Below are 27753 nucleotides of genomic sequence, written 5' to 3'. Positions count from 1 at the left end.
ATAATCATGCCTACTACTGATCAGCCACTATAAGTTTTTTGGTTGAACTGAAATACATGAGGTGAAACTTTTATTATCTCCATCCATATTTGGGCTTTGTTGTTATAAGAAAATAGGGAAAGTAAATTGGAAAAATATCTCTCTTAGCAAAGGTCATGATCAAAACTGCAAAGTGTGGAAAAAATTTCAATACAATCAAGTCCTCAGATTAATCCTTGCATTTTAAGCCTTTTTTCTTCGCTAATCCCATCAGCATTAGATCCTACAAGTTCACACACACAAGTGGAAGGAGATTTACTGAGTTTAGTTCTAAAACTGTACAGACTTAGAGTCATAGCAAGAATATTCCCTGCCATAAAGTCTAACAAGTGCATTGGTTTAAAGCTCTTGTAAAATGTAGTTTTAACTGTCTGTTGGGGATGGTTCTGTCCTCTACCTTTTATGGGACAATTCCTGCCTGAAACTAAGGCTCACAAGTGTGCCTTCTTTCCTGCAGCTGTTTCTGAGGATTGCCTGGCATACTATCTCTCAGCCCATCCTGTTTTTGCTCAGAGTTTGCATGGAGAACATATACTGTGGCTATTTCATACACACACACAAAGCCTAAAATTAGAATCAGTGTCTTTTGTTTCTCAAGGCAGCTTTTAGGTTATATTATTAAAAATGATGGACAGGTACATTTATCTCACCTTAAGAATTTCATATATGTTGTATATGGGAATCTAAATTGATTAACTTATAAGCAAAAGTTCAATCCTTTGAAATCTCATGTGTTTCCTATTACACAGTCCTGTTATATGAAGAAGAATTGCTGGCAAGAAGTATTTGCAGCCGTGGGATCATACAGTGACCAGCCTTTGTCCTGGCATGCAGATGGGGGAATATGAGTGATTGTCATCTTCCTGATGCAGCAGTGCTGCACAGGAGCAAAGTTAAAATGGGGCTGTGGCCAGACAAGGTAGTAAAGTCAGTCACAGGTGACACAGGTTAGCTTGGAAACTCTGTCCCTTTGCTTTTGCCCGGTCAGAGTTGATCCCTGAGGAGAGCCAAAATCAGAATACATGCTGCTCACTTGGGAATCTTTGCTGGCTGGGATCCTCCTCCCCACTTTTTTTTCATAGCCTTGCAGAACTGGCCACTCCCTCAGTCCTAGGAGCATAGGATCGTTTAGGTTGGAACAGGTTGGTAAGATCAAGTTCAGCTGTCAACCCAGCACTTCTGTGTGCACCACTGAACCACATTCCTGGGTACCAAATCTACACACATCTGGTTGTCCTTCACCAGGCTGGTAACTCTGAGGATACATTCCCACCTTTCCATTTGTTTAACCTTTTCAGCTTTCAGGAGGTGGTAGTCACCGCATTCCTTTGGCATGTCTGAAAACTGGAGGAGGAGGCACAGCTTTGCCCCATCTCCACTTCAATCTCCATTTGAGCAGCCGTGGCCAAGCCCAGTTTCTGCAGTCTGGAAATTACCCTGCAAGCACAAAAGAGTGCAGTGATTTATACATCAACAGTCGCTTTTCTTGCCATAACATTTCATTGTTCTAGTTCCCTAAATCTGTAATTACATGTCTTTGTCCTGCTACGTGCTGCTTCATAACAAATATAATTCTTACACTGGCTTTGTGAGTGAAAATAATCCTGCTCAATTAGAGCAGATCATAAACTTGAATTGTGTGGAGCAAGCAGTTGTAAATGATGGATTTGAAATTTGGGGTGTTGCATCATTCTTCAATTTAGTGGGTTCTCCCCCACCAGTACTTCATGCTGGTGGCTCCTTTCGCCAAACCAGAGGTTGGAGGTCACCGACGCCTACAGCTTTGTTCTGCGTGGGCCTTGATACTTTAATTTAAAGTTTCCAGGAAGGCTGCCTGTGAATAAGCTAGATTTACTACGTGTGCTGTTTAAGTATTAGCACTTGGAGAAGGGTGTTCATTAGGCAGGAATTGTTTCACTTGGTTTTTCAGGCCGATTCTCCATTAAGGAAGATCTTTGGAAAGTGCTGGCAGGCAGGAAAAAGAGGAAAGAAAGTCAGTCTTTTAGGTCTGTGCATTGAGTACATTGGTTGTGTTTCTGGCTGTTGTTCTAAAACATGCACTTCTTGGCCTTAATTGAAACAAATATGTCTTGATGGAGAGAGAAACAAACAAACCTGCTGTGGCTTTTGTCCTTGTGAGAACATGACTCCTCATTTTGTGGATGAATCAATACTATAAGTAATTATTTATATTTTTCTTCCATGAAGAAGTGGCCACGTTTGCCTGTTAATCAATATGAGTAGGAAAGACAAAATACTATGTCTAACTGCAAATATTAAAGCGCTCTGTCAGTTTGTGTAAGAAGTCTTCTTGTACTAAGGAAAAAAGCACACCTGTCTTTAACTACTAGCACAAAAAAAATCAAAAAAGAGCTAAAATAATGACAGTAATGACGGAATTTGTGAAGAGAAATCATTGTAGTGGAATGGTCACACTGTCTTGGATATAAGCGTTTTTCCCAGAAGCATGTGTGGTCCATGGATCAGATAGATCTCTGTCCATCACAGGTCTGTAAGCGTGGTCCTGGCTGAGTGACTGTTGTTCCTTTGTGTTACACTATACAATCAGCATGTTAGTATATTGTCAAAAGTCCCAAGATTTTTCCTGTCCCACGTGGCTGTTCAGGAGGGTTGAAAGATTATTTTTGTCATTCTCTCATGTCCAAAATTAGCCAAATATGTGCAGGAATAGTAGAAATATTAGCAAAACAGAAAAAAAGAATCGTAGCTCACCAGGTATTGTATTAACTGCTCTGCATGGCTGAATGCAGTGCACGAAACAGCAGTGCCTGCCAAGAGAGATGTAAAATCTGCCTGAGTGCCCAAAACTGGGATAAGGACTAAAAGACTCAATCCATTTATAATTTCCAAGATCTAAATAAACATCTTGTTGATATTGAATCGAGCCCAAACTATTAAGATTTGCTCAGTCTGTCATTTTGGTTTTGGAAACTGTGTTTATTCCTGTCTGTTCAGTGCAGTTGCTACTTTTCTGCATGAGATTTTATTAAGTGTCTCAAATTTTACTTCTTCTTCTTCTCTTCCCCCATCCCCCTCCCTTTTTTTTTTTTTTTCCTTCCTTTTAGATTCCTTCCTGGACAAGGATTGGTACTATATCCACAGATAGGAGACAAACTGGATATTATATGCCCAAAGGTGGACTCTAAAACTATTGGCCAATATGAGTATTATAAGGTCTACATGGTTGATAAAGACCAAGCAGATAGCTGTGCTATTAAAAAGGACAATACACCTCTACTTAACTGTGCCAAGCCAGATCAAGATGTTAAGTTTACCATCAAGTTTCAAGAATTCAGTCCTAATCTCTGGGGCCTGGAATTTCAGAAGAATAAAGATTATTACGTCATATGTAAGTTCAAACTTTCATTTGTTCATTCTTTTAAATGTAATTGTTCGTTATTTTGCATGCTGTCTTGTACATTATAAGCAAACTAAGAGGAATATGAATGGGTTTGTATATTTTTTTCTGAATATGATTTTTTGCTGGCATATTTTCAGTGTAGTTCCTGATTTCCAAAGGGTCTCTATCTCTTTTTTCCTTGGTTTGTGTACTTTGATGCCTGTAAAAGGAGCTTTTTTTTTTTCTTGTGCACAGTATTGTGTCCTGTATTTGCATTAGAGGTTGTGTGCAGCCAAACTGATGTGTTTCCTGCTCACAGCCCTGGTGTTGTGCCATGCTGTTGGCTTTGTCCTTGGGTTCTCTTATGGCAGGAGTAGGAGTAGGAGTAGGGCTACGGTGATCCAGCTGTTCTCAGATGACGTACCCCGTGTGAGGTGGCTAGCCATTGCTCCAGGTGGTCTGGGGACTCTCACAGGAAGCATCTTTTGGCTACTTTGATGCCAATTTTGTCCGTGTAGTTTCCTCGTAGGGGTTACTGGTAAGGGCCTGTAATTGAACATGCCTTTCCTCAAAACATACCTACTATGTCCATACAGTAGCTAGGAGAGTTCTTGGGTAAAACCCAGATTATCATGGTCTTGAATTTTATCTTTTTTCATGGTTCTGGCTTGCTAAACAAATGTGCATGACACAGGCCTCTGTGCAGCAGTACAAATTTTGTGTGAGTTTCTGAACAGGGATTTATGGCTGAAAGCACGTCTGGAGGTAGCCACTGTGTTCAGTGATTCAAATTACTTATGATGTGTAAAGTTAATGATGTGAATCAGGAGTTAGCATAAGCTGAGACCTCAGCAGTAAAACAACAATTTACATTAGTTTGGGTTTTGTCATTGTAATACTATGCCCTGTGGATGTCATTTAGCCCCATGGGCACTTTTGAAGTCTTGAGCAAGTATCCGCAGTTACTAGGTGATGGAACAAATTCTGTTAATACCTGGCTTTTCTGCAGTTACAAGGAAGTTAGATACCTGTGTGTCTTATTTCACAGAATCGTAGAATAATTTGGGTTGGAAGGGACCTTTAAAGCTCATCTAGTCCAAGCCCCTTTCAGTGTGCTGGGACATCTTCAACTAGATCAGGTTGCTCAGAGCTCTGTTCCCAGGTATGGAGCATCTACCACCCCTATAGGCATCATGTTCCAGTGTTTCACAATACTCACTGTAAAACATTTATTCACTATACCTGGTCTAAATCTACCCTCTGTTAGTTTAAGACCATTTAACTATTTAATTAAACATTTAAGACCATTAACCCATGTCCTGTCACAACAGGTCCTGCTAAAAGTTTAGTCCTTGAGCATGTTTTCTGCCACCTCCTTGAAAACTGGAGTATTGATAACTGCTTCATGTAATTAATGTCTGCCAGTGTAATTATTTCTAAATTTCTGATTTAAAAATATTGCTCTGATCAAGTACTTTTAAAATGGAAATGGAAATTCATTCAATATAAATTTAAGCTTACTTCCCAGTTGTATCCATAATGGTACATGGTAATGTATAAAACAGATTGTATGTCACAGAAGCTTAAGTAAGAATTCACTGCATTATTCATATTAATTACTATTTTCAGAAATTACCAAGTAAGAGTTACAGGAGATATAAACCACTTCTTCTTTTTTTTTTGGTTTTAAAGATTGTTTAATATAGGCACTTTCTGTGTTTAGCTGGGGAGTATATAAGAATGTGATCCCATTTAAACAATATTATCTTTGACAAACTTCCCACTGAAATCCAGTGAGATATTTACCAGAGTGTGAGTGACAAAATTACATGTTGAGAGGCAGTTATCTGTAAATCCAGTGAAAATGTGTAGTGTAAAAATGACCATGCTCAAATATTTGGCTTAAATGAGGAAATGTGCTCATTATTTAGTGCTGCCTTTGAAAACATCCACAGAAGACCAACTGTAGTGGAACAAATGGCAATGTTACAATTATTACCTGAAAATTATGGGCACAAATGGAGCTTTCTGATGCACTGTCAGTTCTGTCATATCTATGTCATGGATTTACCCAGAGAATTATTAAGTACGTCTCATTTTCATTAGTTTTGTATAATTATTTCATTATAGCAATAAGACATAATAGACGTTGCATTTCCTCAAAGATTACAGCGTATCTTGGTTGAAAGAACTTACACAGCCTTCAGTCTAATGCCTCAAAAGTTACACTGGCCTAGCGGTAATACTGGAGTGCCTCAGGGTATTACTTTTCTTATTCATTGTGGCATAAACAAATGGCTAACATCACTCTGTTGCTACTGACTAAGCTTCAGCAAGGGTACCCATACTTTTTAATAGGCTGGACAAAAAAGCACCCCACCCTTGAAAACCCAGCCGTCCTGAAGGCTAAAACCCTCACTTTCCTGTCATTCAAGGGGAAAACAATAAATTCAGTGATGTTGGTCTCAGAAGCACTAAGAGGCATAGAAAACTAGGCCAGTGCTCAGCTAGGACACCATTTTAGAGAGTACTAGAGCTAGATAGGGTTTTAGCAATTTGTATTCAAAAGTTCATGACACAGCCTTGTCAGTGCAAGTTCTGGTAGTCAGGACATTTGCTGTCATTTTTGTAAGTAATAAAATGCCTCTTAGTCATGTATGCAAATCAGGCTTTAAATTGTTTGCATACATACCTAGTCACAGACTATAATTCTTTCTTTTCCTTCCTTCTGTCCATCCATCCATCCGTCCATCCATCCGTCCATCTGTCCGTTTTGCCTTGCTTGTTTTGTTGGGCTTTTTTAAGGGGGTGGAAAAGCTGTGAAATGATGCATTTTATGTGCCAGCTTTTGATTTTGAGGTATTTTGGGACCTTGCATTCCCTCTACTAAGTGGCATCAAACAAACGTAGCACAAGAGCTCACTGAGCTCAGCATCTTTGCAGTGCTCGCTGTGGCTGCGCCTACAGCCTAATCTCACGCTGTTTATGCTGGCAGGCTGTTGTCAGCCCTTTAAATGTTTTGTGCATCGTCATGCACCTTTTATCATCTTGCCATTATTTGAAAACAGATTTTGTTTTTCTAAGGTAATAGTGTGTGGTTTGTGGAGCTGTATTAAACAGTAAAATCTCTATTCATATTAGGTGGTTAGTCATTTTGGGATGAGGAATTGCAGCACAGGATGAAGCAGCTTCCTGAGCCCATTAGAGACACGTGATTGCACAGGAATTCTTCAAGCCATAATTTTTATATCATCCAGATGTATTCATGATAGGTGTAGCAGAAGGAGATCTTTTCTGTTCAATGCGTCCCTAGGCCTAAGCATATAAAATCTTCTCATTTCACAATTCACGATATTTTAAAGAGTAAAGTGTGGGTAAGTTCCTCAGATCTGTTTTCACATTTAGTAGTACTTTAATAAATAATTAAAAAACGTAGCCTATTTCTTGGCAAGGTATTGCTCAATATGACTATCAGTATCCAAAGAGTTAATTCTATGAACAGCAGTAATTGGGAAGATGATACTGAATGGTATTGTGAAAGTGAATGAACAATGTAACAGAATGTCCTTGCTTTTCTCTTCTTTGCTATCATCAATTTTTCGTTCCTGGGAAATGAACAGATTCATTTTCCTACAGTTACCTGATTTCTTTTTAGCAGAACTGGAGAAGGTCAAATGTACTTGAGATCTCAGAAGTATTAATGTTTGATTATCCTAAAATATGTGACCATTTAGCTAACATATCTTAAGTCCCTAAGGAAATCCTTACTCAAATGTATGAAGGAAGATACATCGTGCCCAACAGCATAAATATCTATGTGAAGGGCAAATTTGGGCAGAAGGGTGTGAAGATTTGCAACTCTGATGTTTGCATTAAAAAGTCTTTTTATGTCTTTGCATGGTTAGGGAATAAAGAATAATTTTCTGCTGTTGTGAGTTGCTCAGAGCAAGCAATGAGTATATTCTCAATACTGAGGAGATACTCAGTACCTGATCTGCAAGTACTTGGGTCATGGTGTCACTGCTTCAGCACCTTTCTCAGATGCAGATTCTTCTTGTTTGTCAGAGAGACGCATTAGCATAGTTCAAGTGCATTTCATATACCAAAGATGTTTATTCTTGGTGTACAGGAATCATCCTGAACCCTTCCCAGTAAACTTGGCTTTTAGTCAGAGGGCCTAGAGAGCCTGGTGTTGCACTGGCTTTGTGCTGAGGGAGCTCCGGGGGAAGCCTGTGGGAAGCTATGCCAGAGGGAAGGGAGCAGTGCCAGAGGGAAGGGAGCGGTGCCACCTGCGTCCAAGCCACCGTCAAGCTCCCTAGGTAGTTTGGCCAAGCAAGCACATATTTCACTCCATCTCTTCTTTTGCATAAGTGAGGTTTATGGGCTGTCATCATCAACAGTAAAAAACAAGCCACCTGCAATGAAATCTTCACCTGTTCCGAATTTGTAATACAGTGACTTGGGACTTGGAAAGGGGCTACAGAATGGTTCCCTGAAAGATTCCTCTATAAGGCTTGCTCTGCCTGGACCTTATTAGCCGAGCTTGCCGAACTAATGATGCTCATTGGCTTTGACGTTGGCAAAATTGAATATGCAGGTTTCCTTAAATGTTTTTTTGTCAATTTTTTTTTTCAAGTGACCCACTTACATAATTGGCTTCTGGCTTAAATTAAAAAACATATATTTATATATATTTGATCCCTGACTGACTTAAAAGTTTATACTGTCTAGTAGCACTAAATTTGGGGTAACTGCTTTAATAGTACTGTGGCCTTTAAAATCAAAGCAGTCATTTTGAAACTTTAGCATTAGCTGTGTTTGAAAAAAATTATAAGGCTTTTTATGTTTTCACTTTGTCATTCTGTTACAATTAAAGGGCAATAACTGTCTGAGGAAGAACATATTAAGGGACAATATAGTTTGTGCCCTGAAATATGGCCCAGCTGGGAAGAATAAATCTCTTTGCATGGCCAAATAGATGTACATTAAAATGTTATTTTAGTATTCTGACCAGTTTAAGCGCTGGCTAATCTGTCTGGCTGGGCATTGTGAAAACGTTCTGAGACAGATTTCAGACTGCAGCCTCTATAACCTCAGAATCACCTAGTGAAAGCTGCCCAAAAGGAAACAGTAAACAGGTTTTCCTTTGTTAATGGCAAACTAGCCAAAACGGGAACAAATACTGTATCAGAAATTCAATTCCTTTACTTTTGCAGCAAAGACCTTTTTCGTGGTTTCTGTTAAAGACTCCGTGGTCCAGAAATCTACTGGTTTGAGGGGTTTTTTTGTGGTGGTGGTGATGGCGTTAAAGAAAGCCAGTGCGGTAATAGTCCCTCTGATTCCATTTGTACAAAGATCACTTTTTTTTTCTTTCCTTTCTCCTCCTCCTTCCTCAGAAAATCAGATAAATAATTTCTCCGTAATGTAAAATGATATCCAGAGGTCAGTCTTTGACTTTGCTGAAGAGTCTTTTAAGGGATGCATCAGCAATACCACTTAGCTCTTGTTGAATGAAATATAAATACATCTTATACAAATAATATTATTAGAAAGAAAAATCACTGTCTGTGCAGCTTCAGATTTCTAACAGAGTCTAAGAACTGCAGGATTAATGGAGTCATGGTCCTTTGGGGTTTTGTCCCAGACCACACAGGTCTTGTAAGAGAATAAGGCTATTTTATATTGATGGACTTTGTTCATATTCGGTGCCATTACCTAGGCAATACCAATCGTTTATCTCCTTTAAAGTAGACAGAGATAGTTCAGCAGGAAATCTGTTATTATGTCTCTATTCCTAAGGGAAGGAAATGAAAGATGGGAATGCTCAGTTTGTTAATTGATGGCATGTTGTGAAAAAAATACAGGTATCTTCCCCCGCAAGTATTCCAGATAGATACGGAATCAGATGAAAATGAAGAATAATTGTTCAGACTGGAAGATAAAATTATTCAGAAAATACTCATGAATTGAAGAGGTTTTAAAATTTCGTAGGAAGCTGTTTAGTAGTTTTAGTCACTATTTTTATATCTCACTTTCATAGTTCCTCAGAAACAGTTTATAAATACGAGAAATGTAATACATTCACAAAGAAAGATACAGTATTCTCTCTTAGAAGTCTTCATGTATGTAGGATTTCTAGTGCTTTGCAAAAAAAAAAAAACCAGCTTAAACCTTGATCTTCTCCAAAATGTGTATGTTCTATTAGATTTGCATAAACATCCTTAACAGGACTACATATAGAAGAAGAATGTGCTGACTGTGTATGTTATCCTTTATATTCAGGATATGAGTAACTATTTAAATCAGGGGGGTGTGTATTGGAAAGACGTGCCATACTATGAGGAAAGCATGGAGAAAGTATCTGTCTAAACTGAAACTTGACAGTGCACTACCACACTAAAACACAACTTCTATTTTGTACATAAGTTCAGTGATGATCATTTGGCTCATCAAGTGGGATGATTAATCTTTACTTCATACAGTTGCTTGTATCATATGTGTTACATATTGCAATATTTTAAGTCCTAAAGTAAAAGATGAGGAGGTGCTTAAGGATTTATAAAGACTTTAATGAAACTCATTTTAAAGACTTGAAATTGTTTGCCTCATTAAAGTCTTTATGTAGCTGGAATGGAGGGAAATACACTTTTGTCTGAGAACTGCATTAGCTAAAACAAAAGGCTGGAATGGTTGAAAACCAAGGTTAAATGTCATTTTGGATTTTCTCTCCTGACTTCAGTCAATCCTGGAAACCTTGGATGAAGAATATTTCAGGATTTATTTCTGACAAATCAGACTATAAAACTAAGCCCTAGTGGGCAGTCTTCCAGGTTCTTTTTTTCAGTCCCAAGGAAACCATGCAAATATTTCTGGAAATGAAAGCAGGATTAGGCTTAAGGTAGTCTTAGCTGTTCTTGGAGAAGAGTCCACATTAAGCTGATAAGGCTGTTTTTAAAGGCATGTTTGGATCTTTGTTGTATGATTTGTTTTCTGTTTGGTAGATGAAGACAGCAAAAATCACTAAACCACAGCAGCAGAGTAGTCCTTATGTGCTCACCGGGCTTGCTGTGAGAGAAACAGAGTTCTTAATCCAAATTCTGCCAGGAAAACTTAAAATGATTTGTATTTCAAGTATTTCACATAAATGCGTTAGACCCCGACAGCCCAGCTGATTGCAGAATCCCGGAATGGATTGGTTTGGATGGCACCTCTGGAGCTCATCTAGTGCCCTACTCAAACCTTTGCTCAAGCAGGTCCACCTGCAGCCAGTTGCCCAGAACAGTGTCCAGCTGAGTTTTGAGTATCCCCAAGGACACAGCCCCTCCTCCTCCTATGCAAGTGCTCTAGTTCCTTCATCTTCTCCATGGGCATTTACTGCACTTGCTCCTGTAAGTCCCTGTCTGTCTTGTGTTGAGGAGCCTGTGACTGCACCCAGCACTGCAGGTGTGGCCTCACCAGTTCAGAGTGGTGTGGAAGGATCACCTCCCCAAACCAGCTGCCACTGCTCTGACAGATTAAGCCCAAAAACTGTTTGCCTCCTTTGCTGCGAGGGCACATTGCTGCCTCATGGTCAACTTGGTGTCCACCAGGACCCTCAGGGCTTTTTTGCAGAGTTGCTTTCCATGTGTTTGGCCCCAGCCTGTGCTGAAAGTTGATTCCACGTGCCATCCAGAGGCTACCACAGCAGGTTCAGTAGCAGAATCAAGACATTAGCAAAATAATTTTCATTGCAACAGGAAAAAAAAAAAAGAAAAAAAGAAAAAAAAAAAACCAACTAAACAACTAAATAATGTTTTACTGTTAAACCCCCGGTGAATTTTTAAAAACTCTGTGAGCCTAAATATTGAAAGTATCAGTTTGCCTGTCTAGTTGTGACTTCAAAATTCCAAACACTGGCTGAATTAACATATCCCACTGGAATTTCTTAAAATGAGCCAAGATGTGCCTACATGATAATTTCTAAAGAAGCTAAAGCTCTTAATTTTTTAATGGCAAGTATTTGAACAGGAGGTCCTGTAGAACCGTGGAAATTCAGATTGCTTTATTTCTGCAATGTTCCCTCATTAAGGTTTACTTTGTGGGTATTTTACAGCTCTAAACACAAACATAAGCATACTGCAGTCAAAACAGTGCTTAACTTCTGATCATCTTTGCCAAGTGTACAGTCATCCAATAGTATCATAATTGATCTCAGTACTAAGGTGCCAAACTCTGTGTTTCTGAAGGATAGTTAGATGATGTAAACAGCTTTTTGTGTTTTGCAATAAAGCACACTTTTGTTGTGCTACATGTAAAAGCAGGAGATGAAGGTATTCTTTTATTGAAGCAAACATGTGGAAAATTGCTCTAGATTGTTATAGTACAGAGCATCTCCCCTGAAAGGAATGAGGTTCATCTACAGGGCAAAGTCTGACTATGGCACTTTATTGGGGTTACTCCTAGACTCTGTGTGGTCAACGCAAATAACATCATGTCCATCTAAACTGTTATAACCGTGAGACTGGGACATTTTCTCATCTATAGTGTTATATTCTAAACTGTCACTAGGCATTAACTCAGTCACTGGTGAAGTCCTACCACCTAGAGTTGAACTCTGCCTCAAAATGATGTTTTCCACTTCAGTGCTACTCGTATAGCAATTACTGGGTCATTAATATCATTGCATGCAGTTAGTGACAGTAGAATGAGCAAGAAGTTTGTTATTTATTTAATATGAACTTTCACTATAACCTTTCTTATCCTGGTGCCACAAACAAATAGCAGAGATTTTCAAGGCAGGTGAACATCCTTGTAGAGTGAAGTTGAATTTGTATGATACAGAAAGTGGGTCCTCATTTAATGTTAAAGCTTCTGCTTTTGTTTTCAGCAAGCCCTCTTGTCATTAGCAACAATCAGTGTAACTTGAATGCTAACTAACTCTATTAGTTCTGTTCAGCTGAACTGTTAAGCAAAGCTTGCGGTGGTAGTGGGAGACACTTCTCCCGGTCCATGAGAGGCTTTTGTCAGTATCGTGCTGGGAGAGAGGATGAATTTGCGTAAAATACCTGTTTGTGAATGGTGAAGTCAACTAACTAGTAATCTGTTTTAGATGCATACTTTGGGTATACACTAAATACATCATAATTAGTGGGCTTACATCTGCCACAGTTACTTCAGCACTCACAAATATATAATTTGTTTATGTAAACTAGAAGCAACCATGTGTGCAGTGGATCATTATCTGACAACATTTCTCAGAGTATGTGAAATGTAGAACTGAAATTCATTTAGAAATGTTTAACTGTAATGAAAGACTCGTCGTTCATAGTGATACAGTATTGAGATGCTTTTCTAGTTTGTTTTTACATAAGCTCTAAATCATTCCAAGGGAATTTTGTAAAGGGGCCCTGCACTTGACAGCAGTGAAACAAGTAGGATTTTGTTGTGGGTGGGTGGAACGTGTGACCTTCAGTAATGGATAATAATTCAGCAGATAGTTTACTCTTCAGCACACTTTAGCTGTGGTATTCCTTAACCCAGTGGGAAAGTGGTGGTGTTTTTAAAATGATAGGCAGCAATAACCAGTCAGATTTCACAGCTTTTTAGAATATTTTCCAGCTCTCTTACTGTCTCTCTTTCCCTTTAAGGAAGGACTTTGTTGACATAAACGGATTTTTTTTTATTGTTATTTTTTTAACCATGTATGTTTTTCTTTCTTGGTACCACTCCTCCCTGGAATTAATAAAATCATTCTGAATGTAGGAACTTTACAACTCTCTCCCAGTTTTGTGCTGTTGGATGACATGAGATGTGGGTATGAGAGTCTGTGCATTTCCGGAGATGTCCCTGGAATCATACAGCTGGTATACACCAAAGGATATTACAGTGCAAAACTGATTGGCTCTGCCTTGATTGCATCCTCCACATTGCACCCTCAAAAAAACCATTGAAACAGTAATATAATCTGTCCCTCTTTTAACATATGAATACAAGTGGAGACTTCTAGAGGGAATTATATAAATACCCTTATATCATGAGTCCCATCTAAGTACCACGAGTCACGCTATTCACAGTTGGACAAGATACATTTTAAAGCAGTGGTTAGAAAAGGGAATTAAAAAGTTTTGCTGCAGAGCCTTTGCTTTTTCCTTGCAAAAAAAAAGAGAGGCCTGTTATTTTACTTTATTTTGTTCAGGTTTTAGCTTGACTGGGGAAGGCATTGCTGCTTACTTGCTGTAGAGAATATAATTTGTGGATCCTGTTTATATATAAATCCTGAGACATGCAGTATAGGAGTTAATTTAAAAAACAAGAATGCAAAGTGAAAAAGAAGAACAGAGAATTGTTTTCCTTTCCCTCTCATTGAAGTTCTGCCTCACATAAGGATAGAGGCGGGGAAAATGGCTGGCATCGGGGGTATTTATAAACCCTCCATAAAGCCTTAGTTTAAGGAAAAAAAAAATCTATCTTAATTTGAAACAATGTGTGGAATAGGGTAGAATGAGAGTTTTTTTAATGGTGTTTAGGCTGAGAAACTTCTCAAAATTCTGCTGCCACTTGGCTATGCAAGTAGGGCAAATAAAAAAATAGGCATTAGAAAAAAGCAAAATTTTAAGCTGCTTTTATACATTTTTGTTGTAATCGTGGTGTCCTAAATTATACTGAGCAAATTTAGCAGGTTTTTGTTTCTTGTTTGGTTTTTTTAGGATCATTTCTTTGTTTGTAAAGGATCAGTAGAAAGTTTTTATTTTATTGTCTGTTCATTAAAAACACAGTCAACACACAACAGTCCTCCATTCAACTATTCATAATGCGTTTACGTTTTAGTACTTACAGTCTAGGTTTGGGACTGCTGACAGTTAAATTTCAGAGGACAATTTAATTTTTTTTTTTTTAAGCAAAGTTTTCAGTGTCAGTCTTATTTTTTTGTCACTACAAGAAAAGGGAAACCATTAGTTGCTGGTATTTGAAATTAGCGTATTTCTCTTGTCTCTAAACATTCTTCAGCTCACCCAGTGTAATGTGTGCCAAACTAGCTGTTCTTTGCTGAGAGGCCTGAACAATTTTTTCGTTTCAGATCTCCATGCAGATCTGGCATTGCTACTGGGGGGCACAATTTAATTTCATTTAATTAAAACACTCTTTCTATTATCTCAGCTATCTTGTTCTTTCGTCCATGGCTAGTTTAGAAATAACTTCCCTGTTGCAATCAGTCATTTATGGTTTTGCAGTGTGTGATTTCTGGTGTTCTTAAACCTCTCCCATAAATTATCTAAGTTTATGGGAAAGAAGAATTACTTATTCAGTGCTTTACTAAGAGGATCATTAAAAGGACCAAAAGCAGATGAAGGCAGTCCGAGCACAAGAAATGATGCCTGGCCAAAATAGTGTTCTATTACTTGATAAAATAATAAGCTCTCTAAAACTTTGCATGTACTTAGTAATCCTGAGAGTGCATGTGTGATCAAATGCAGCTTTGCGTTAAGAATAACTTCTTACTACTGTTGGATCTAAAGGTTGTGTGGATTTTTGCTGCTGTTTTTTCATTCTGTTTCTAAGCACAGCAGAGGAAAAGTGGAAATGGGTAGTGTTTTTGATTATGCTTTATTCTGATTTTGAGAAATCCATTTTCTGATGCAGTATTCAAGCAGTATTTAATCAACAAAAACTGTGAATATCACTACTATTGGATAGTAGTGATTTGCCCCTAAAAAACCTGTAATTCCAATTTGCCATTAACAGGTCGACATCACCAGGAATTAATTCTTCATGACCTCATCAATTACGTGTCTTTAATATATTGCCAAATGACTTTCATTGTCAAGCACACTAAGAAGGGACAAAATCAATTTTGCCCTTGCCCATCAGTTGACATCACTCATTCATTCCTATAGTCTGTGGTTTAAGGTCCATTTAGTTTCCACAGGAAAATTAAATATGATAATCATTGTTTCTCTCATCAGCTATGTAGTCCATTTCATGTTCAAGCTCTAGAAATAGATGTGTTTTAAAGTTTCGTTGGTTCAAAGCATGTGTCATTTAGTTTGCAAATAGGTGATGTTTTTCACAATCCTGAAACATGACACTGTGGGTAATAAGTGTAGCAGAATTAAAAGGCTGAGGTTTTTGTCTACTGGTGTTTTAAGTAATTGTGACGGCATTTTTTCATTTTGTATTGTGTGTTTTTAGGAGTGAAGGAAGTTGAATTTTTGTGACTGTGCCTTCATTTCTAATCTCTTTGTGAATGAAAAGCTATATACAGGCACAAATCCAGCGGCTTAATTCTCCGTCTGATTAGAGCAATGTTACCAGTCTGGTAGGTTGAAAACAGCCATGATCCATGCAGTGGCGTAGCCTCCTGGGAGGCAGAGTAATAACAATCAAATGAAGACATATTAAAATGTAATATTACTTCCTCTCCATGGGGACTGTATAAGAATCATAGCCAGGAACTATTCTTGTCAGCTGACTCTGCGATGTTCACTGACTCCCTGCCTCTGCATTTATGACTAATGCACTTTGTACAATAAACAGCACTTGTGGAGTTTTAAAAGCAAATAAATGTAAAACATTATACATTGATTTACATGAGTTCCAGCCTTTTTTGTTTCTTTGTTTGTTTTGTTGGGGGATTTGTTTGTTTTTATACAATCCATATATTTGAAAGAGGGGGAGGCAGATCAGAATGAAGTTCTTTGGTCTGAATAATTTAATTTCTCCCTTGTGTATGGAGGAGGATATGTTAAAGTAGTGTGTTATGAACCTGCAAATGTATACTAGCTTCTCTAAAGTAGCTATGTATCAGCAAGACTCTTAACCATAATTTCATAACAGATAAGTGTTTTCTGAATGTTGAAAAGCCAAATTTGCATTCCTTATAAAATGGCAGCTGCTGTTGTGTTCAAGGAATGCAGACAGACAGTGTCTAATAAACTACTGTAAAAATGGCCTCTAAGTTATTACAATTTTGTTAGAAAGTCTTAAAATTCGTAGAGATTTTAGCACAATTATATGTGTTTATTTTTAGGTGTGGACAAACTATTGAATAATTTAATGTGGTTTTAACTGTCATTACTAGTTTTGCAGTCAACACCAGTGGAGCAGGACAGGTCTCAGAAAATAAGAGCTATTTAACCATCAAAAGATTTAAAAATACTGTGCTACCTGTTTAGCAACATTTTACTTACTTCTAGGTTCCTATGTATTGCTTTATTAATACAAAGTGAAGTGTGGGATCCTGAGAACATACTAATACTAATAAGAAACTTCATATTAATCATTAGTTGTATTTATTAATGGTAATATTTAAGTATTTAGTCTTCTTAGCAGAGGGCTTTGTATGGTAGCTCATCCAAGTAATTGACTTTAAAATATATCCATATTTAGACCTAAATGTAAAAAAAAAAACAACTGTTATTTTATATATATATATGTATATAAAAATAAATTGGATGGAAGGTTTAAAATCTGATTATATTGACACACTGGAGGATAACATTTCCATTTTGGATACCAGAAACTTGTGTTACATTTGTGTTTAAATCCAAAACTCCTATCGGGGGGCCTTTTTTTTGTATTTTATTTTTTTTTAAAAAGCATCCTTTCAGCATGGGCAGAGCTGCAGAAGCTGGGTCACTTTCCCACAGAGGTGTGAGTGCAGTGGAGGAGCTAAAATGACAGTGGGTGTAATTTTCATTTGGAGATCAATATAGAAAGGCTGCAGCAAGTGTTTGAGGAATATTTTGTACTCGCTCCCTTGTTTGACTTTTGCACACTGCACTGTCAAGGGGCATTAGCAGTATGAAATGGTGTTTTCTCTGCTGTCCCAGATTACTTCTTTTTCTCAGTGCAGCTTTTCAAAGCCTAAAACGATGTGTTTAAAGCTACCCACTTTATTCCTGGTACACTAGGGATATGCAAGGTTGTATTTCGATAGTCTTAATGAATTTTGAAAAATAATTTCCTCCAGTGGCCTTGGGTAATTGTCAGTTTAATTACAGGAAAAGCTGAGAAGGAAACTTTGCTTTGTCACTGAAATGCTTCTCTTTGAAAATTCCCTATTCCTCAGGACGTAGCAGTCTGTACTCTGAGCTACAACATAGGCTTTCCTAAAATCCCTTGAAGAACTGTGGAAAAAGTGAATATTTCTGCAAATTCATTCATCTGACATCAAAGCTATGAAAGCATTCTTTTAGCAGGCAAGCGAGGCAGATTGCGCTGGCGTAGGCACACAACCAGACTCATTGTACATCTGGGTCTTCCCGTTTGGAGACTGTATTTGAAGTAATTTTGCATTCTTTTTCCCATCTTACTTTCTTACTCTGTGCTGAGGTCAGACTGCATCCTCTGCATCCCATTAAGGTCTCCTGCTCTGTTGGTTTAAGTGGTTAGGCCTTTAAAGAATAAAAAGGCATTGATGTTCAGAAGAAGCAGAATTCTGTTCAATTAAAATCAAGTAGAAGGTGTTTAAGGAGATGTGGTTCCCTTCGGCTTGATTAAAAAGGAATCAAATAAAACCACAAAACAAAGTCAGTGTTCATTATTTGTACATTCAATTGGTGCTCAGCTTTGGTATTTCTATTTACTGCATTTTTTTCTCTGTGTCCTTGTGCTGGTACATTGGCAAATAGATCATAAAAAAACACTTTCAGCAAAGACACGTTTGATTTATGTCCAGGATGGGTTCTTGGTATTGATTTTTTTTTTCCCCTCTGGAAAAAAAACAAAACAAAAGAAAACAAAACTATATGTCTCCATTATTTTCTGAGCCTGGCAATGCAGTGGCACATTTCAGATCAGCTTTTATCTTAAATTACTCAACATGCTCTTTTGTATTTTGAAAAGTCTTTTTGCCGTACAGCTGTTGTCATGTTTTTGCAGCGGGGAGGGAACAAGAGGAGGAACTGGGAGGGACCACGTATGAGGAGAAGGGAATTTTAGGAAAAGAGAGCACAGTTTGGGAAGTTTGTATGGTGGCTGTAATTCGAGTTGGTCACAAAAGAGTCAGAAGTGGAACAAAAACAAGAAGCAGATCAAAGGCTAGGAAGCAGGGTTCAGCAGTATGGGGTTTATATCTTTACGGCTAGAGAGAAGATTAGAGCAAGAAAAATACTGCCATGGGGGTAGGAAGACTTTGTGAAGGAAAAAGGAAATATACATAGACTGCATTTGAAAGAAAATCCCCAAGGAAGGTGAAAGAGAAGGAGCGAGAATTAAAAACAAAGACCTGAAGAGTGTAAAGCCCACAAGCTGAAAGGAGAGGGGCAGAGGGAGGCATGTGCTGCTTCAGCAGTTCACCACGGCCATGGCGAACAGTGAGCTCCCTGACATCCCATTTTCCATTTGTTTTCTCCAGTTGGTGGCCCAGTGCTGCTGCCTGTGCACCTTCTCATAAGTTCATTTTGGGCCTCAGATAAACAGCTCCAAGAAATGACGGTGACAGGACAAGCAGGGTAGGAAAAGCCCCGGTGCATTCCCTGCATAGTGAACCCGGAGCCCACCGTCTGCAGTTGTGCCCTGCTCACGGGTGCCCAGTGCAGTGCGGTGGCTGCGATACCTACTGCCGAGGAGCTCCCGAATCGTTTTCCAGCAGCTGTTTTGCAACCAACAGCTGGCTGGGGCGGCAGCGGCGCTCCCGTGCGCCGTGATTCAGTGTTGTGGATTCTCCCAGGGAGTGGTGCTTCACCTCCACATGGCACGGCAGTGTCAGCCTGCGCCCCGATCGCGCGGCTCCAGCTGGCACCTAGATAAGCACGAACAATGTCAACACAGGGAAAAGCACCCTGTTGTTTGTATGAGCTAAAAGGTTTCCCTGAGAATGGAGCGTGTTCCCCTTTGCCACCCACCCCCGCAGAGGCTCCTCAATGCTGAGAAAAATGAGATTGTACTTTAAAATATTAAATGGTTTTCCAATCAGTGCAGAATCTTAGCTTTCACCTGGGTCTTTTGTATACGTTCACTTCTTCCAGCAGGAGATTTGTAATAGAGGAAGCAGGTGTAACGTGGTGATTATAAAGATATTGTTGGGAGGGGGAAAAAAAGGGTGATTTTTCAGTGCTTTTCTCCTCTGAGCCTGCCAGAGCTTCCTTTTCAGCTGACTCCATCACCTTTTTAGCAAGATGGTGTGTTTTTGTCCAAGTCAGTCAGTCAGTCAGTTGTGCATAGGAAAACAAAAGGCTGCTGGGTAAATTTGAAACCTTGATAACACATTCCTCCATTTGTATATATTGTACAGCTTACTAGTGTATTCATTCCTTTGGCTTTCAAACATTTCACAACTTTCCATAGGTCAGCCTGAGCAACAAAAACAGGTCCTGGTAGATTGAAAGGTCCCTGCTTTCAGACACTCATGTTCACATCACTTTGCCTGTTGATTTCCTGATTTTTATTTATTTTTATTTTTATTTATTTTTCTTTTATTTTTAATCAGCAACATCAAATGGGTCTTTGGAGGGCCTGGATAACCAGGAGGGAGGGGTGTGCCAGACAAAAACCATGAAGATCCTCATGAAAGTTGGACAAGGTAAAGACCATCTGCTGTTTCATGAAATCACTTTGATCGGTCTCAATGTCCTTTTTAGTTTTCAGGCTTCTTTTAGCAGTGTAGAGCAGAGAGTCAGTCGAGTCTAGTGTGGTCATTCCTCCCTTATAGTCTGAAAGCAAAGCCTATTTTCTCTTCCTCGGCTACTGACAGATTTCGGCAGAAGGAGGGTTACTGTAAGGAGATCTCTTCATTGGAGAGGTCCCTAGAAGGAAAGGTCACCTGGGAGTAGTGTGTTTCAGTCATTTTTATTTTTATTTTAAAAACAAAAGCCACAACTCTGCTGCTCAGAATTATTTAAAATACATGAAAAGAGGGAAGCTAATATTTCTATAGTTTGCTTGTTATGAATTCTGATTACAGAGAGGTTTTTGTTCATTGTCTCTTTTCACATATAGATAACCTATTGTGCAGGAAGAAAGAATTATTCTTCTAAGTAGAAGTTGGTTTAGTAGTCAATCAACTTCCTCAGTTAAACTGAAATGTCATCTGCAAAGCTTTTCTTGCCAATTACAGGAGACCCTATAGTTTCTGCAGATGGCCTCACAATTTAAACCTGAAATAACTAATATAACCATTTTGCTTTAAAAGGAAAATGACATTCTTATATCTCCCAGTCCTTTGCATAAAGGTTCTTCTGTTAAGCTATTTGTGTCTTACGAGGTACCTAGAGCCAGCCTGTAAGGCTCCATACTGTCCAGTACCAAAGCTGCATGAGCTGTCTTTCTCTCCCCCAGATCCCAACTCGGCAGGGCAGCCCCGGCACACGGATCCCACCAAGCGCCCCGAGCAGGAAGCTGGCACCAACGGGAAGAGTTCCACCACCAGCCCCTTTGTGAAGGACCACTCAGGTAAGTGTGGTGGGACTTCGCCGTGGAACGTCTTCTCCTCCTTTGTCCCCAAATGTGTTTTATTTTACCGTTAATGTGCCAGAAAAGCAAATGTTATCATCGTGAGGTGAAGCGAAAGCTGGTTCAGACTGCTTCCAGTGGGTAGCATGTGGGAGCTGCAAGTTTTGGCAACAGCTGTTCTCTCCCCTCTTCCACTCTGCTGTAGAAGTCCATCACATCTTGTGACGGTGTCTCTCATTTACAAGAAAATTTCTGGATAGGACCTTCGCTAAGCATCTTTACAGTGGTCAGTGCTGCCTTACATTTAGTACTCTGGCAGATGAGCGAGTCTCTTTCTCTTTTTGCATAATACATTATCAAGTGGTTCTCAACAGCCATTTATAAAGTTTATTTCAAGGCATGTATAATTAATGTCCTGAACTTTTAGCTGACCATATAAAGTCTAGACATGTATGGCCAGTCTTTGACTAAATGTAAAGTTTTGGGGTTTTGTTTTGGTTTTTTTAAAATCATGATCTAAACAAAATAAGTAAATGATTCGAAACAAGTATCTTCACGATGCATTTCACTCACAGGGTGAACAAGAGAAAACCTAACTCTAAAGACTCAAGCTGTCCAAAAGAAAATTCAGTAATTAGTAATGCTACAAAGCAAAACTTTGCGGACAGGTGGTTCTAGGTTTCCCAGAAAAGGCCACAAGTTTTCCTTGCCAGCTCTGTCTTTAGTTACTGGGCTAATGAGTCTTTGGTATGGTGAGTGGCTTCAGCTGATCCCTGCAGAGGCTTTGGTAGGAGGAGCTAACAATTATGTGGATGTAGTATCTGTATCATTTTTCCATTGTCAGTGAGCATCAAGAGAGGGAAATAGGTTCAAACTTAGAAGTGAAAAAGTGTCAATGAGCATTCATGTAATTTTTGTGACAAATAATGTGATGGTGTGATGAGCGGCAAATATCCAACAGGCTGGCTGTTCAGCACGTGGGGTTTTCCTGACTCCCAAATGTGTGGTATTGTTTTAAGTAAATGTAAGTTAATACTAACAGACATGCCATAACCGTTCTGCCTGTCTCCCATGCTGCCTCAAGCTCCTTAGTTTCATTTCCAAGCAAGAGGAGTCCATGTAAGGAGGCACTAAGGATGGTTTAACTTAAATCGATATGCGAAAGATAAAGTAGCAGAGGGAACAGTGTGGCACTGAACAGTACCAGTTGTTCTGAGAATTGTCATTTCCCTGTTTTATTTTCCCTTCCAGTCCTGTCCCACCCCTCTCTTGTGCCTGGGGCTGGCCGGCATCTGTTAAAAGATGCAGTGTGCATCAAAGACTGCCTTGTCAGTGACAGTGCTCACCGCTGATGGATGATGATGTATGAAACAGGGTGGTTTGGGAGCAACACAAAAGTGAGATCAACAGGCACAAAGTCTTGTTTTATATTGATTGCTGACTTCGGCTGTTTGCATTTAGCTATCTAACAGGGTAATTGGTTTGTCAACTTTAGCTGTCAGTTAATTCTTCCAGTCTTGCTTACTCTACACATTTTTAAGCAACGTAAATGGGTCACAGGATGGCAATAACTTTTGTCTATTGTATTTCCGTTCTTTCCAGGATCTAGCACAGATGGCAGTAAGGCTGGGCATTCCAGTATACTGGGTTCAGAGGTGGCCTTATTTGCAGGGATTGCATCAGGGTGCATCATTTTCATCGTCATCATCATCACTTTGGTGGTTCTTTTGTTGAAGTACCGGAGAAGACACAGGAAGCATTCCCCGCAGCACACGACAACTCTATCACTTAGTACATTAGCCACCCCAAAACGCAGTGGCAACAACAATGGTTCTGAGCCCAGTGACATTATCATTCCTCTAAGGACTGCAGACAGTGTCTTTTGCCCCCACTATGAAAAGGTCAGCGGCGACTATGGACATCCGGTGTACATAGTTCAAGAGATGCCTCCTCAGAGTCCAGCGAACATTTATTACAAGGTCTGAGAAACACACAACCAGCTCTGTGGTACAGTTGAGTCGTAGAGGAAACTCACTGGTCAAATGCTTTCTGTTGGGGTTTGTGATGACGCCTTGTGCGCTAGCATTGACTTAAGCACAGGGGGGAGAAGGCAACAGCTCTTTCTCCAGGAACCGACGCGAGCTGGACAGCTTACCTAGTCTGTAGAATTCCTATCTCGGTGAATAAGTATTCACTAAAAGCTGGAAGACTTTTATGTAGAAGATGCCCATTCTGATTGCTGTACTCTTGTTACATTAATCATCCTCAAAGCCATGTGCTGTGGGCGTTCAGGCATGTACAAAAGCCAAGGGAAGATGGAGCAACCCGTGGATGTTAATAGCTCTAGGCATCCTGGGAAGGTGCTCTAGGATATATCAAGCTTGAAATGCAATCTTCTGACTTTTGTGTGTCTCTCTCAGTGCATACTGGATTTGTCACACAGACCTTGGTGTCTAAGTAAGACCTGTTAAAGTTCTCTTGCTTTTAGTCCGTCACTGTTCCATTTGTTTCTGTTATCCGGGGCTCTGCCATCCTTCACATAAGATTTCCTTTCACTCCACCTCCTGAATCACTAATGGAACATTAATGTTTGGAGATCCACACTCCATCCATCTGCTACAGCAGCCTCACTCGAATGGGTAATGCATTTATAAAAATTGTGTTTGACAGTATGGAGCCTTCCAGCCAAAAAGTTAGGCTGTCAACAAAGTCTAGAGCAGGACTGGGTGGTGGAGGGAAGGGCTGATTGAAGTTGCAATTGAATATTGCTGCCTCAAAAATAGAAGCTGGGAAGAAAAAAAAAATGCATTTAGGTAGCACAGCACTTTGGTATGCTAAGTTTTTAGAGGCAAGTAGGAAACACAATAACATGCGCAGTGGATTAAGGCTGCATTTGAAGGAATTCATGGTTATCAAATACCAATGTGCAGAAAAAAATAGTACCTTCAGTACAGTAGAACAAAAGGGTATTGTTAGTAAGTGAACAAGCCTGGAGAAGACAAGACAATAGCAGGCCGCTGAGGATATATTAGGGCAGGGCTGTTGTGGTACTGGCAATAAAATACACAGCTTTGAAGCTGTAGCAAAAATGTAGTCTGCTTTGGATGACTTTTAAGCAGACTCAGCTGCTATACTATCATATTATACTAAACACAGGGAAAGCATTTAAGAAAACAACAGAGAGCCAAGTGACCAAGATGATTATAAGCCAATGGGTCAAGTGAGCTATAATTCTATCACTGATAAAGTTGTGGGTGAATAAACAAACAAAACAACAAACCACAAAACCTTGCTCATTTCTAAAAGTAAGTAATTCTAAAAGAATTTCTTTGTGACTGACCCTTTTGGCACTTGGGCTTATTATAGTGCTGTCCCTGCACAGTGAGTGTAGGTACTGACTGACACAGCAGTTCATTGGTGCTCTGTTGCAAAGTTAAAGCACATATGGCTAACCTCTGGCAGTCCGTAGGAGTAAAATAAATTATGACACTGAGATGGAGAAGGAAATTATGTCTTATTTATAATAGGTGTATAGAACACAAGGGATATAAAGTAAGAGTTTTTCTTTTGTTCATTCTTTCTTACTTTTGGTTTGGGTTTTTTTTACTAATATATATTTTGAGATTGCACAGAATCTACACCAGAAGATGTGAAATTCATTTGCGGCAATTGCATAGTCTTAACGTGTCATCATTTTACATATATACACACATATATAAGTCTATATATGCATACATATATATATATATATGCATATGCGCACAGTTTTTTTTTTAAATACTTCTGGAAAAAAAACAATCAGCTATCCAAAACCACCAGTGGGAGCATAGTTTAAAAAAAAAAATCCAAAGCATCTTGTAAGAGAAAAGCAGAAAATATAAGGTCCAAAATATCAAGAATTCAGTTTTACTGCATCACATATTTAACAACAAGATGTGCCGGCATTTATTTTCTGTGTTGTGTTTTCCCTTGCCTTACAGGCTGATGTGTTCTGTAGATTTTGTTGAGGTTCGTAGAGGGGGGTTTCAGGTTAAAGTTTTCTCTTTAGCATGGCTATTCCCCTAAGGCTCCCACCCTAGGGAGGAAATAAAAAAACCTCTTTTTTTTTATATGTGCTATGCAAATAGACATTTCTAACATAGTCATGTTACTATGGTAACACTTCGCTTTCTGATTTGGAAAGAAAATGTAGCAACAGCATTTTAGGGTTCTCAGACCTCTGGTGAGCACCTGCAAAAAAAAAAAAAAAAAAAAAAAAAAGAAGAAAAGGAAGAAAAAAAGGAAAAAAAGAAAAAGAAAGAAAAGAAAAATATCTGTCATAGAAATGATCACTTTCTTTGTTTTCTGAACCTGAAAATAATGTTGGGATGTTGGTCCAAAAGAGAGAAACAAAAAACAAAAAGAATTCCAACCCATGGTTCTGTGGAAGGTTACCATGGTGACTAACTACAGTACATATGTAATTCTTTTCAACAACCCTTCTTTTCTATGAATCCATCCATACAAGGTTCTCTTGTAAGTCATTAAGATTTTATTTTGGGGGAGGGGGAGAAAGGGAAAAGATGGGCTTACTGATCCTTATTTTTGTTAAATCATATCTATGCTTCATCAGTTGGCTACATTCTAGTTACACACTAAACTGTGAAAAAAAATCAGATTAATTGCTCAAGAGCAACCTGCAAACAATTGAAAAAAAAATGTACTGTGCGTCTGTTTTGTGTCTGGTGCAGAATTATGACAATCTACCAACTGTTCCTTTCTTTGACGTTGGTCCAGCTTTGAAAAGTTACTGTAAATGCCTTGCTTGTATGATCATCCCTAGTCACCCAAATTGGAATTTGCACCATCATGTCTAAGTGAAGATGCTGTAAATAGGTTCAGATTTACTGTATATGGATTTGGGGTGTTACAGTAGCCTTATTCACATTTTTAAATACTTAAAAAACCCACATGAAAACAAGATAAACAAGGCTTTTCTTAACCAGATTGTGTATATAGAGCAATGTTGGTTTTTTATAAAGTCTGAGCGAGATGTTTTGTATAAAATTTGAATTTTGCAATGTATTTAGCTACAGCTTGTTTAAAGGCAGTGTCATTCCCCTTTGCACTGTATTGAGGAAAAAAATTATATAAAAGGTTGCCAAATTGCCGCATATTTGTGCTGAAATTGTGTACCATGAATATTTATTTAAGAATTTCTTTGTCCAGTTTGTAAGTAACACAGTATTATGCTTGAGTTATAAATAATTTCTTCTTTCTTTTTCTTTTTTAATTTTATTTTTTGGTTTTGTTTGTTTGTTTGTTTCATTCTGTATTAAAACTAGCCGGTCATAAGTTTGAAATCTGCTTTAGTTCCACATTGCAGTTAGTTCCCAGAAAATGAAAATTATGAAAATCACATTCCACGTCTGTTTCAAACTGAATTTGTTCTTAAAAAAATAAAATATTTTTTTCCTATGGAAATCTTGCCTTCTAAGTATTTTCTTCTTTAGTTTTGCAATTTTTTTCTTATTTAAAAGATGAAAATAAATAAGAAAGTCACCAAGCTTGCCTGCCTGCCTGCCTCCCTCCTGTCTGTCCCTTCCTCCTCTTCCCCCTCTCTCCAACTTGATTGCTAGTGGTTTCTAGGAAATCTCCTTAGAGTACACTGACTTCTGTTAATCTACTTCTTTCAGATTCACTCTTCCATATATCAGCAAATTTTAAAAAACACCTGGGCATCTTATGTCCTTGGAAGTCAGTGAACTGCAGTCAGATGCAGTAGCCAGGTTTCTTGGATGAAATTGCAGTTGAGAGTATAACCACATAAGTAATTTCCCAACATTATGGGGTGGATGTACTCTGTGGGCAGAATTAAAAAAAAATAAAAAATAAAAAAAAACCACCCAAACAAAACAAACAAACAAACAAAAAAAAAGCTGATGCTTTCTGCGCTCTGTTTCTCCTGAGGAGGCAAAGCGGTGAGCCTGGGGTGACAGGGCTGAACAAGAAGGGACAGGAGATGAAAAATGTTGGGAGGGTGATGAAGGTTTGGAAGTGCTGCAAAGTCAAGACATCTCTTCGTGGTTTTTCCAGTGCAGCCTAGGGAAGATGGGGGCCAATGTGCAGGTAGCACAAGCCTTAATACAAGATGTGGTTCTGCTGCCCTAATTTTCACTAGGGTAACAAATTTTCTCTAGGGTAACAAATTCATTTTATGAATAATGCCTTAATTTTCTGACAAAGCCCAATCACCCTGAAGATGAAGCACTTTTCCATTTGTTAGCAGCACATAAATGGTATGATCATCCATGGTGTAACAGGTGGGAAGGTCTACAAGGGCAAATACGCATTTGTCGCTTTAACAACAGATGCCAACTAGCCATAGAAATTTCACAAAAGAAAGGTAGTTAGCTATTTGTCGTATGGGTTGTGCAATTCCCATTTGTTAAATTATTTATTATTTTCTGAATGATCAGAGAAAAATGACTGTATGGTGAGGACACTTAGCATGTTGCAATGGCACGAGTGCTCTGAAATGGGATATACAGAAACCCCTGGGCTGGGAGATGGTTGAACTAATATGACCTCTTGTAGATGGAGCTCATTTTAGAGATCCAGTTCACAGAATCTCTGCTGGAAGCTGACCTTAAAGAGAAAGTCACAGTGGCACTTAGGTTCACCTCCTGGCTCTGGTACAGATGACCTTGTGAGATTTGGTCCAGCAGAAGGCATAAGAATGAAACATGAGCATCCTCTGGCATGTCTGAATCTTGGGTCTATTCCTCTATTTACATCTGTAAGTCACTTCAAAGGAGATAGCCTTGTGTTCTCTGAGCGCACAGACACTTGGCTGGATTGTGTTTTCCCTCCCTGCTTCATGGTTGCACACAGGCAATCCCACTTGCTGCTCTCGGTGGGTTGTCGTGAGGGCTCCCACGTTGTCATCTGCTGTGAGGTGCTCAGGTCTGGTCTATGCTGAAAGCCTGTCTGGCACAGCCATC

General features: G+C 38.9%; 1 protein-coding gene across 1 annotated transcript in view; it reads left to right on the top strand.

Annotated features, from left to right (window-relative positions):
• Window positions 1-26233, top strand: part of EFNB2 (ephrin B2) — a 45588-nt gene extending 19355 nt beyond the window's left edge. The window contains exons 2-5 of the mRNA XM_066176434.1: window positions 3126-3409; window positions 19809-19901; window positions 20657-20770; window positions 22373-26233. Coding sequence (XP_066032531.1) covers window positions 3126-3409; window positions 19809-19901; window positions 20657-20770; window positions 22373-22755 — 874 coding nt within the window. The 3' untranslated portion in view covers window positions 22756-26233. The remainder of the gene's footprint in view (window positions 1-3125; window positions 3410-19808; window positions 19902-20656; window positions 20771-22372) is intronic.
• The last annotated feature ends 1520 nt before the right edge of the window (window positions 26234-27753 follow it).

Source organism: Chamaea fasciata, unplaced genomic scaffold (genome assembly GCF_029207755.1).
Source record: "Chamaea fasciata isolate MVZ Bird 193981 ecotype frontalis unplaced genomic scaffold, bChaFas1.0.hap1 SCAF_2, whole genome shotgun sequence".
Taxonomy (NCBI): Eukaryota; Metazoa; Chordata; class Aves; order Passeriformes; family Sylviidae; genus Chamaea; species Chamaea fasciata.
The sequence above is the reverse complement of the archived record's forward strand: the minus strand, read 5'-3'. Positions and strand labels throughout refer to the sequence as shown.